Source organism: Notolabrus celidotus, chromosome 22, assembly GCF_009762535.1.
Source record: "Notolabrus celidotus isolate fNotCel1 chromosome 22, fNotCel1.pri, whole genome shotgun sequence".
Classification (NCBI taxonomy): Eukaryota; Metazoa; Chordata; class Actinopteri; order Labriformes; family Labridae; genus Notolabrus; species Notolabrus celidotus.
In genome coordinates, this window is record NC_048293.1 from 21,721,635 (window position 1) to 21,734,652 (window position 13,018).

At 42.2% G+C, this 13,018-nt stretch overlaps 1 protein-coding gene across 2 annotated transcripts in view; it reads right to left on the reverse strand.

The window, feature by feature from the left end:
• Positions 1 to 6,189: 6,189 nt before the first annotated feature.
• Positions 6,190 to 13,018, reverse strand: part of LOC117806332 (peroxidasin) — a 64,785-nt gene continuing 57,956 nt past the window's right edge. For both annotated transcript variants that reach the window (XM_034675225.1, XM_034675226.1), the window contains 4 exons: positions 11,454 to 11,562; positions 11,189 to 11,321; positions 9,822 to 9,935; positions 6,190 to 8,811 (listed from right to left, as the gene is read on the reverse strand). In XM_034675225.1, the coding sequence (XP_034531116.1) occupies positions 8,668 to 8,811; positions 9,822 to 9,935; positions 11,189 to 11,321; positions 11,454 to 11,562 (500 nt within the window). In that variant the 3' untranslated portion in view covers positions 6,190 to 8,667. The remainder of the gene's footprint in view (positions 8,812 to 9,821; positions 9,936 to 11,188; positions 11,322 to 11,453; positions 11,563 to 13,018) is intronic.

Consider the following 13,018-nt stretch of genomic DNA (forward strand, 5'->3'; position numbering starts at 1 on the left):
GCATGTCTTCCCCCACTCCTCATCCCCACATTCCCTCTCTCTCTTTATATCAATAAAGGCGTGAGTGTGAAAACGTCACCTACGAAGAACTGGAGCTACGTGAGTTTGGTCTGATGCGTCGGGCTCCAGAGAAGAAATAACCACCCAACAGTTCAACTGGAAATGAGCTAAAACAATAATACCCTGTGAAACCTGGATAAGAATATAACATGACTTATGTGTGTTGCCTTTTACAAGCAGTCAGTCAGTTCATCACCCTCCACCGCCTGGCTCTGACTTCCTGTCTGAGTTGGCACAGCGAGGCCCAACAGACGGACGTTCGGCCAAACGCAGAAGAGGAGTATTAAATCATCTGAACGGCATCAGTTTGACATTCAGCGCTGCAGTCAAAGCAAACTGCTCTGAGTTTCTGTATTTCCAAAACATCTCTGAGCGGGAGGAGGTTTGCAGAGTTATCAGGGATGGCAGGTCAACAGAGGGCGCCAGGGTGCTGCCTCACAGCTCCTTACGAGGGACTGACAGAACTTTACTAAATAAGGTATGCATTTTTCTGGGGAATATTAAGTAATTAAAATGCAGATTAAAAATGAATGTAGAGTTACTGATTGGTCGCATGTTTCTGGACTGGGCTGCAAGATTATAGCGCTCTATTTGCCTAAATGTTATGTAACTGGTGTTTGCAGTTAATAGATTAAAGCTCCTGTCAATCACAGCTTGTCAAACTCATCAATCACAGGTTGGTTAGCCCAAAAGAAGACACTTCTCTCATCTACTTTACTTTGAATGGGATTATAATTTAAGAAAAGAAACATCTTGATAGATTAAGAAGACTAAAAGTAGAGAGTGTTACGGTATCGCCCCCTGCTGGCTGTATGATGAACATGGCCAGCAGGATAATACGACAGAGAGGAGTCTCCCTTTGTTTATTGCCTGACTCAGCCTGCAGTGTTGACAGTGTTTGGCTCACAGCTGCAGTTTTGGCAGTGTGTCCTCAGAGACGTGTCTCATGAGGTGAATTCCCCTGATTAAACCTCTGTTTACATGTTTGGATTCAGCTGTGTATCCAAAGCATCCTCGCTCTCTGTTGATTTTGGTAAAGCACCGTTCAGACACCTCAAACTCAAGTTTTCCAACCCCCCGGCCAAGTTAATGAACACGGCCTGAGAAATCTTTCATTTGAGCAGATATGAATGTTTTACAGACAGATAGCTCATCTTGGCAGTATGGTGTATGTGTGTGTGTGTGTGTGTGTGTGTGTGTGTGTGTGTGTGCGTGTGTGTGTGTGAATACATTCCTTCAGCGTGTCAGCCTGGCTTCCCTCATAAACTGACCCATTTCAGGCCGAGAGGAGAGCTGATTAGGGGTCCTGGCAGGGGGATGATCATGCTGGGTCAGACTGTACCCCGCTGGCGTCCTCTGAGGAATGCAGGCCAATCAAAAAGGGAGCCTATCAGTCAGCCAGTGAGCCGCTCACACACTGAGACATCCCATCTGCCTGACAGTGTATGAACAAGGCAGTCAAAAGATTAGCTCCACTTTTTATCAGCAACACTGTCTCCAGCTCACACGGACACACACATGCAGCATGATGGTATCTGTGCTGCAGGGATTAAAGATAATTGACCTCTTCTTATCAGTCAGCCTGTTTAGTCTATTTTTCACTGACAGGGTTCTCTCTGTTTTGGCACTTTTGGAGCTGGGAAAAGAGTTTTGGTATTTCAATATGGGGGAGAAAAGTCCCCTCGAGGGAAAGAGGGTCAGATTGATCACTCTATCTGGTACTCGGTTACAGCCTTAGTGAGATTAAGAAGAGAGAGGAACACAGGCATGGAGGTCTAGGAAGAGCTTAACTACATATTAGCACATCTGCACACATATATTTGCAGAAACCCTTAATTATAGGCTACTACACAAAATCTACTCAACAGCAGATCACTGGATGAACATGCACATGAAAGTCCGACAGCTATAAAGATGACTTACCAATGCACTGTTAAAATATATAACTGTATTTCTGTTGTTTCAAATGTCTGACCTTAAAGCCGAGCCCTCACAGGCTTTAACTGAAATCAAAATTAATATCTGAATTTTAAAAAGGTTGTTTTAGGAACAAGACATCAGTTTGTAACGTCACAGACAACCTGAGTAGAAGCATTTATGCATCCCACAAAAGTTCCTCCTCTGTTGTTTTCGTCTTAAATGAAGGGAAAGGCTGTATTTAGAAGTAGTAAGTATTGTGTCTTTAGTTCTGTTGGACTCACACATGCATGCTCCTGTTCATCCATGCACAAAACTCCTGGGTCGTATGTGAGCTGGCTTTCGTGATGACCTCTATAACATGCAACTGCTGCAACCTGGAAGAGACACATGCAGCAGGATGAAAATAAAACTTAGGAGGTTAGAGAAAGTTAATTATTTTCAGGACGAGATCAGGGAAGATGTCTGCACACCAGAATGCAAAAACTGGCATCATAGTGTAGGTCTCTGTCGCTTAATCTGTTAAGCTGTTATTCTGTTATTCATTGAATACATGTCCTGCCTCCTGAGACCCACCTCTCCTGTGTGAAGAAGAAGCTCTAAAAACTTTCTGGGGAAAATATCTGCAAATTTTCACCAGTGCATGAGGCAAAGAGGCAGGTTGCTTTTAAAGTTTATAAAATAACTCCAAACTTTGATATCCAAATGTCAAAGGAATGATTGTAAATGTCTCAAGTCATGATTGAGACAATCCCAAAAAAAGACAGTCCAATATCAACTCTCTCTTCAGCTCTATTTTGGTCCCTAGTTGAAGGAAAAGGGGAGAATGACAGGATAATCTCGATGACATTTAAATTTTTCTCTTATTTACCATGTGTTTTCCATGACTGCAAAATTCTTCAACTGTGTCCTAGGTTTTTTCCGGATGTGTGGGAACATTTTATTGGCTATTGTCGTATCTAAAAAACATGAGGAGTTACATTCCAATGATTTCATGTCCCCGCCGGTATCATCCTCGTTCTTGTGCAGCCTTGAGGAAGATCGACTATTTGAGAAGAAGAAAAACATAACCTCACTCCTGGTTGAACGCTCGTGATCCTAAGTGGGTGAAATTGTACCTTCTTAAGTGCTTTCACACGTACAGTAAGTGGCTGTGCAAACACCTGCGCTGCACTCTCAGCGTGCTCGTCAGTCAGAGCCAAAAACACTCGCAGGGAGCCATCTCATGACATTTCCCACCTGCTGGGGGTGACAAGCCGTCACTGCGGCGCTTTGAGTCCTGGGATGCAAGACCTATTTCCCCCCAGCGGGACGCCGCCTCCCTCTCTTTCATCCACCTCGCTTTTGGAAATGAGAATGACGTTCCATTAGCAAGAGGAAAGAATTCCCACCTTGGCGAGTGAGAGGTGCAACGCAGAGAGCCAATTGCCTAAATGAAATTCCAGTATGTGATGAGTGGGAAGTGAGAGGCTTGATGGGAAGCCAGGCCTGTGCAGCTGCAGACTTGTGTCCTGAAAAGACCATGAACCCCGATACTCTGCTTCAAGATCTGAGAAGCCCTGACAGGACTCCAGCAGACTTGGTGCTCTGCTGCATGTTTTTTTTGTCATGTGGGTTGTATTGTCTGCCTACATCTTGCTCCAGACACCTACATCACTTCCTTACTTACATAATCCAGTTCTCTATCGCTCTCCAAAGTAAACAGAGGATGTTAAAGTCAAACTTCAGGCTGTTGTCTGTAAAGGGAAATCTGCAGCAGATATGGGAACAAGTCAGCTGACGTTTGTGTGTAAAGAGACGAATTACTCTCGGTAAGGTAGGTCCCAAGTTGTTGGGGTGATAATGTATTTTCCTGCCTGGCAACAACATGAAGGCGCTTTTATCTGTGCAGCCACTGGAAACCTCATTTCCTGGTCAACTTTTCTTTCCAGAGAAATCGGTCCACTCACCGCTCAGCTGCCAGCGCCGAGTCTGCTGGGAGAAGTGCAGAGGACTGAGGGAGGGACAGGAAGGACCAACGAGAGTATGGGGGAGGAGATACAGGGGAACGCTTATGTTTTATCAAGTTCACACTTGGGCTTAAACGTCTGTCATGGAAGAAATGATTTGAGTGGCAAAATTTGTATGAAATCAGAATCTGTGTTTGTGTGAAGGACATCTCATGGGACCATCAGTCCAGAGCAGACACATGGTTAAGGTTCCCAGGCCTCTTCAGCGGCTAACATTACTCACATGGCAAAGATCTGTCCCCAAAGACTTCACAGCTGCTCTCTGTTTGGATGTACTCACTTTAGATCAAGTTGTTGCTCTTATGAAAACTTGACTAACCGCAGAGAAACGAGAACAGAACTAATGCTGCATCTTAATTCATGCTCTTCCTCGCCTACTCTTGCAGCAATGGAGTATAAGCAGTATAAGTCAACAATGACAAAATATACTGTACTGTGATTTCTGGGCCTGTGAAAGTTAAGTTCCAGTAGCTTCTGAAAGCAGATGCACATGAAGCTGGAAAAGTTAATGGTTTTAAAGCACTGTAAGATATGACAAAGCTGCACTTAAATAACATGCAGTCTCTTTTTGGGAGTCTCTCAGGAAGAAAGGTTTAAACTGTCTTCCCATTGTGTGCAGCAAAGTCCACAATGTGCAGTTTTTGTGCAGCTGTGAAGCTCTTTCTACCACCATAAGTTTTCACCATGTGGAGTTTGCAATGCTGCTAGCTACTGGTATGGAAGTTGAGCTAAGCCAACGCTTACTTTGATGACTGTGAGGTACAGACCTTCTAACTTCGACCTATTTGTCTGCAGGTTCCCAAACTTTTCAGCTGCAACCCCCAAAATATGAGTGCCAAAGACTTGCAACCCCCACAGTACCTCAAAGTGATTAAATGTCAACTAACATGACTTTAGTCGTCATCTGGCAACAAAGAAAGCAGAAAATGAATTACATTTTCTATTTGCAAGGTTTTATTTCAACTTTAGCTCCTGTTTTTGTTGATATTTTGGAATAATGGGTAAAATACGCTATTTTTAGATAATTCATTCAAAATAAACCATCATGCGACCCTCCATTTGTGTGTCGCGACCCCACAGGAGGTCCCAACCCAAGCTCTGGGAACTCCTAGCCTACAGTAGTGTCACCTACCAGTCTTTTCAGTCTTCTGATGAGTGCTTTTGTGTTGACATCTCCATCAGGTAGAAGGACATTCCTTTATCCTTGGGGCTTGTTGCCTTAATTTGAAAGGACAGCTTGAGAGAGACTGGAAATGAGGGGAGAGAACGATGATAACGTACCAAATCATGATCGGACTGGGAAACAATCCTGCGACCAGTCTCATGATTGTAACCCCTTTGCTCTACCAACTGAGCTAAACTTCTGTAACCTGAGGTATAGAGACGTTTCTGCAAAACAAACACAACAGTAGAAATACGATACTCCTCGCAGTTTGAGCGGGGGAGAAAAGTGTGGCTGCTTGCATTCACACCTGCCCCAATACAGTTTTCAGGAGTTTTGTACACGTGTGTACAGAGCTAAAATGACACAAGAAATCCTGTTATGAGTGTCCAAAGTTACCTCTGTCATAAAAATGCATTTAAATTCGGGGTTTGGGAGACAGCCTCAAAAATGGACGCTTGTGGAACTTCAATTTTTGGGATGTATACACGACCAGTCAAAAGTTTGGAAACACCTTCTTATTCAAAGGTTTGTATTTATTTTAATGATTTGAAACACTTAAGATTAATACCAAAGACATCAAAGCTATGAAAGAACATATATGGAATTATTTAATGAACAAAAAAGTGTTAAACAAAGCAGAATATGTTTTATATTTTAGATTCTGTAAAGTAGCCCCCTTTATCCTTCATGACAGCTTTGCACACTCTTGGTATTCTCTCAGTCTGCTTCATGAAGTGGTCTCCTGGAATGGTTTCTAATTAACATGAGCCTTGTGAAGAGTTAATTTGTAGAATGACTTGCCTTCTTAATGTGTTTGAGACCATCAGTTGTGTTGTTCAGAGGTAGGGTTAGTACACAATGGATAGCCCTATTTGATGACTGTTGTATTGTACAACAGTAATTCATCTACAATGTTGAAAATAACCATTGAATGAGAATGTGTGTCCAAACTTTCGACTGGTAGTGAATATATTTGCGTATGCAGGTTTCCTCTGTCGAGCACAGGAGCCGAGAAGAACACGCACCAACGTGCACGACTGTAATTCAAATGTGGCTTATTTATTTATTATGACTGTCGAGATGCATACATTACAGTGCAAACCATTCTTTGGCAAACGTACAATACAAATGTCATGATAGGTACTTTAATATCCACATTGACACTGGTGAAGGGAACAGTGTAGGTAAAGCATGTTCAGTATTGCAGAGCAGTGCATTCCATTGACACTCTTGGGTGGAAATCAAACGAGAGGGAACTATGACAAAAATAAAAAATAAAAATGAACTAATACAAAAAGATATATGGATATGAAGACTGCTAACAAGGAGAGCTCACAGTGCTTTGACGGTTTTGCCAAAGAACACTTAAGCCTTTACGCGCACTCATCCATACACAAAGTTTATGAAAATATATCAAAATACTGAGTTCAGTAAAACAAACACACGTTGTAGCACGTGAACATGAAGTGTACACACAGGTGTTGTTGTAGGACGCACAACCAGGAAGTAAACACAGTTTGACGTACAAACCTGTCAGATTTCAACATGATATGAATTTACCAGTGCGACTGCCGGCTCTGTGATCCATCTGGAGTCAGACGGAGCTTTCCGGAGAGTATGATTTCTGTTTAGTGACAGATGCTAGCTCAGGACGTTACCACATAAAGAAAACAATGGAAAGGAACTCTGCAGCTGCAGCCGCTTCGCTGTAATTTAGAGCAAAGCAAAACAGGAAACATAAACGTGAGTCATGTTTCACTGAAGCCAGACAGTGCATGGGGCTTAATGAGTGGCATTAGTCTATGTACAGTAACACACGAGGCAGGGGAGTAGATCTGCCTCACGACAGCAAGATGGTGGAGCCTGGCTTTGATTGACACTGTATCCCGATCATCAGCACCCCTCCCCCTGCATTACCCTCGCTTCCCCTCTCATATGGCTTCAATTACAGCGGAATGAGGGTCAGAGATCTGCACACATGCTCTGCTGAAAGACGTCATCCCGCTCTCAAAATCTTTAACATGAGCGGGGGAGAGCGTTCCTAAACTGTTTGGAAAAATCCAAACTCTGTCCACGCACGAGCAAACACTTCAAGAGGGGAAAGTAACAAAGTGGATCCTCGACAAAGGAATGCATGAGAGCGTTTCCTTGTCTCAGCTGAAGCTGGAGAGAGCAGAGAGGAAAAGTCACGGTAACAGTCCTTCAGTTATGTGTGTGTGTCCTGTCAAATAAAGACTAAACATGGATAAAAACAAAATCTGTGAGCAGGCCAGAGAGAGAATACTGCTGTGGTAGAGCGAGCAGTACCAAAGGAAGAATCCTGACCTCATTACAACATTCAGACAGAGTTTCATAGATAGACACGTGCTATTACGTCATTTTAGAAGTAACTAAATCATACATTTGGCTTTACAAGACTGAGGAAAATACTGGGACAAAGTTCACAACATTACAGTGGTAAAAAAAAATGGTTCATCTTTCACTGCTTTCTGAAAGCAAAATGAAACTTGGAAAGGAGCACAAACAGTGCAAGAGCTGGTTTGAGTGTCCTGCACGGGGAGCGCTGCGCGGCTCCGCCTCACTCAAGTTCAGGACAGGCCAGCAGAGACACACACGAGGACACCGACGAGGACACCGACGAGTCGTCCACGGAGAGAGGAGCAGTAATCAGTAGACATCTCTTTTGCATTACAAACGTTTTTGTAGGGCTTCACATTATCTTCATATGTAAGAATTTTTTATACAAAAGGGAGGATAAAACAAAAATACATATTCATAACATGATATCGAGCACCTTGGATTAAAAGTTATTCTATCGTAAAGTCTTTCATTTTTGAAGGAAACATCCTCTCACTCGTGAGTTATCATTAAAAGGCATATACTGAGTGTAAATAGGTTGCTTTGCATACAAAAGACAATACTTTGAAGGTTTGTATTTAGTGAGTAATTCAGGAATAAAAAGGGGAACATAGCACCAGTTTTCGGCATCTCGAACCTGAGAAACTTTTGTGAGACAACAAAATGGCTGCAGCCTTTCAATACGCTTCCCTTTCCTGCTGGTTGACGGCGTGCGGCCCTGCCTTCTGTCACCAAGTGTTAGTCGCAGGAGAGCAAACAAGGTGGCTGTGACACTTCAGGAGCCTCAGTGGACCCCGAGCAGGGAGACGTTTGTTCCTCCTGTTTAAAGTCCGCCCATTCACCCGTCAGTTCGACCCCTTGGTTCAGATAGAAATCCGTTTAGTGACTGATGGCTGGTTGCCAAAGGGTTTTAAACCGAGCCTCAGGCTGCTGGCCCAGGAGGGGGCAACATCCAAAAGAAAAGAAAAACCCCCACCCTCCCCTGATCGACGCAGAGAATACAAAAGAAGACAGAAGAAGAACTGAGGCTGTTCGGTCTGTGGAGGCTGGTGGTGGCTGTGGATGAGCACACCTTCATGAGTCTCATCCTCTCTCTGGATGTCTGCGTGTGTTTGACGATCAGCCACTCGAGTGTGCGTGTCGGGGGGTTCCTGAGGGTTATTCGTGGCGGGTTTCTGTTTTATGCTGCCTCTTAACATCCTGGTGTTCGAGGCACACGGGGCAGCAGGAACCTTTTAGCTTGACCGGCCTTTTACAATCCACAGGTGGACAAGACTCCACGAAGCACGTCACCTGGGCTTCCTGCAGGGGGGGGCGAGAGACGGGCAACGGATCAGTCGGATCGGCACAGACGGGGACAGAAAAAGCTTGTGGATAATTTGAAAACAAGACATATAAAAGAGGATAAAGGAAAAAGTTTAAAGTATATATATATCAAGGGGCGCTTTTGGCGGTCTAAGTGCGCCCCATATACAGAGGCTTTAGCCCTTGTCTCAGAGGTTGCAGGTTCGATTCCAGCCTTGACCATTTTCTGCATGTCTTCCCCAACTCTCTACTCCCCACATTTCCTGCCTCACTCCAGCTGTCCTGTCCACTAAAATGCTGAAAAAATTAAATTTAAAATATATATATAAGTTTATATTTTCGGACTTTAACTCAGAATTCTGAATCCATTGGAACAAGACAAATAAATTCTGTGCAAGCTCAGAAAGTGTTTGCATGTTTGTCAGATAAATCTCCTCACAGGAGCTTTAAAGGAATAATACAAACTCCACACTGGCTGAAATCAGAAAACGTGATTTTACTCTTCCAGCATGTGAGGTCAGGATCTCGTCTGCACAGAGACTGAGAGGTTTGGCCCTGAACAAGATCCAATGAGGTGCTTAATGAGGAGAATGAACTCAACAATAAAGTGCTTTGTTTCAGAGCAACGCACGGTCCTGCTCACTCTGCTTCTGCCTGCCTTCATTAAGAAATGACTCCTCTGATAACATGGAGGGAGGAGGGTGGACAGGTGTGGAGACAGAGAGGATGTGAAAGATGTGAGGGGGTCTGGCAGGGAGCTGTGAGTACCTCTGTCTGCAGTTGGCACCAACAAATAAAGAAAGACAGAGAGGTAGTTGGCACAGTGAGGAGACACTGGAGGAGAGATGCCAGGAGGTGAAAGTCTGGCAGGAGTGTCAGACGGAGAGAAAGTGGGGCATTTAAACTGCCTCATTTATAAACTGCCTGAACCTGAGTTCAATGAGACCCCGACTATGATATGATCAGCTCCTCAGAGTGTGGTAGTGTGTCAGTGTGTTTGAACATACTCTGCATTCACACGTGGTGCAGGAGTCCTTTTTCCACCGGTCCCCATCCGTCCGCTCGCGTCCCTCACTGTCAGTGCAGTCAGTCTTACTCAGACGAGCCTCAAGTCTTTTAATCTGCAGGAAAACAGAGACATGAGATTATTATTACATCAGGGTACATTAACACGTCTCTCTCCCTGACATGTTCACAAATCATCAGGCACAAACACACGAGGACCAACAAGACTCTCGCTGAAGTATACGACTCTCTACATCAGAAACACATTCACCGTAACAAAACCATCCCAGAAATCCTTCACACTGACATGTTAATGTAAAACACGTCTGTATGTCGGGGACTCTAACTGTGTCACTGTGTCTGGTCCTGCTTTATATAAAGACGTCTCAGGCAGTCGGTTAAAGAGAAAGTGTAAACATGTTCAGAGTCATGGAGCTGTTTTTAATCTGGTTCAGAGGGGAGAGAAGCTCGAACTGCTTCATTTTAACTCAGACAAAGAATAACAAATCCTCCTGAACAGGATTGAGTCTTTTAAACCTAAACTAAAAACTTATTTATTCAGTCTGGCTTCAATGATTGTATTACTTACTTGATTTTAATGTTAATGTTGTTTCATTATTTTATTTTTATTTAATTTTAACTGTTTATCATATTTATGTATTCATTTCTCTTTTTAATTTATCTACTATTATTGATATTTTCAGCCTTCATTTTAATATCAACCCTTTTTAATGTATTTATTTTAACTATCTATATTCTTAATATTAATTTGATGCTTTAACTTATTTTAATTGCACATATTTTATTGTTAGTGTGCATTAGTCTCTATTTCAACATCCATTTTCGTTTTTTAATTTGTCTTGCCTTTATTTTATTTCTGCTTCTTTGCTGCGTTTTTGTTTTCAGTCGATGTAAAGCTCTTTGAATTGCATTTGACTTGTATGAAAGGTGCTATATAAATAAAGCTTGATGATGATGATGATGATGATGATGATGATGATGATGATGATGATGCCATGAAGCAGCTGATAAACAAACATGAGCGTAACAGATAAGCAGACGTCAATTTAAGAATGAATTAATGAATCAAAATCATTTTATAATTATCTTAGAAAGTTGTCATTTTGGTGCAAAATCCATTAAAACTTCAAAGTAAAGTTTTTATATTATTCTAACTTTGTCGATTATTAAATGCTTCCCTATATCAGTCTCAAATCACCTTCAGAGGCTGCCTCTTTGCATTGTCATGAACACAACACTTAAGTTGAGATAACAAGCTGCAGAAATATCAGCCAGAGGAATCTGTCGAGGAGCCAGATGTAGAGAGATTTAAATCTCTTGGTGTTCAGGCGTAGACACAAACACTCACCTGCTTTCGTAAACTTGTGATGGTCTTCTGCATGTCGAAGACAAAGTCCTGGAAGTTGCTGATTGAGGGTTCAGTGGTTTTTTTAGAGGTCACAGTAAGATTTGCCGGACTCACTGCAGCTTCTTCCACAGGACTGCAAAGACAAAACAAGTTCCACTATGATCTCCCAAAGATTGAAAATATAACATCAGATCCACGTGTTGTCTTCATGTCTTTGAACACATCATTCATTCAGACTTGATAAGAGGTGAGTCCTGCTGCGTACCTGTCCCCCTGGGTGCTGCCCGGTCCGTCCTTTCTGTAGCTGTGCTCAGCTGATCTGCGTCCTCTGAAGTGGTAAGACAGGGCGTTGAACTGACCCTTAGTTCTGCAGTCTGTTGGATTCAAAACACAAAACACAACTCTGATGCTCAGAAACAGAGGGTAAGAAATCAATCTTAAACATTACAAGACAATCGATATTGATTTTTGCATCATGTGTCTTCAGGCTCACGTGTTACGTAACTCTTCAGCTCAATGGATCAGACTCAGTTGTTACTTAAAGACCTCACAGAATAAAAGAAACTCCTTGTCAGGGGAAAAAGGTAAATATTTACTCTTTACAAACATAAAAGCAGCCAAACGCCCATGCACATGCAAACATGCAATAAACAGGAAACTGAGACTGCTGATTCCACTTTCTTTCTGCTGATCTGAGACTGAGGCATCTCGTATTACCGTGCATCCGTCTCACCCTGCCATCACTGTACCCACATCAAACAGAGAGTGACACAAACACAGAGCACCGCTCCTGCCCCAGAGCACACCTGGGGTCTGCTGAGAGTCAGCAAAGAGGCCGTCCAGGAGGAACCTGAGACAGGACGAGATGAGACCCTGCAGGCATGCTGCAGAGTTTCACCGTTATCTGTTAAAGTTTACAGCCGGCTGCTCGGCCTCAGAGAGGGCTTTGATTTAGCAGACAACAGTCTGTAAAAGACAAACACTATCTAAACACAACATGACTTCCTATCTCATGCTGACAGACACACAGGAGCACGGGCTCGCAACCTTTTCTGGAAACACTGGAGGATAAGACTGCGACAACAAACAGAGGACGTGTGTCTCCGGTCATTCAGAAGACAAAACAAACAGAATATTTTATATTCTTTAAAAGGTATTTTTACCTCCTGACATGATGTCTGACGGTTAAGGGGACCTTAACACACTGCAGTAATACTGTCTACATTAGGTACACTCATCCCTTAGGTAAAATACCTGCTAAACTTTATCAGACATCTTTTAAATTTCTTCATGAAACCCATTTTTAAAGACTTGCTTTTATGTGACTTCATCCTAATAACCGCTTTTATTTCTATTTTATAATTATTTTTAGTTTTTATCCAACTAATTAACAGTTTTACATTTTATTTGATTATTTATTGCTTTAATTAATTAATTAAATATTTTCATTTATTATCTTAATGCTCCTAATTTATCCTTTTCACCTTTTCTAATTTTCTCGATGTCTTGTCGTCCTCTTATTCTGAAAACCTCTTTTATTGTCCTTTTAATGCTTTTATTTACTCATCCATTTTTATTTATTTGTATTTATTTAATTTTACGTATTTATTTATTTATTTATTTTAATTTATTTATTTAAATCTACATGTATTCTTCTTAACCTCCTGTTGCTATATAAATAAAGTTGAGTTGAGTTGAGTTGTATTCTGTTCTGCATTGTTAAAGTTCCTCCTCCCTGTCTGTCAAAATGTTTACTTTGTTATTCGAACCACGCTTTGTTTGTCAAAGCACTTTGTAAACATTTGTTTTTAAAGGTGGGATAAATAAATA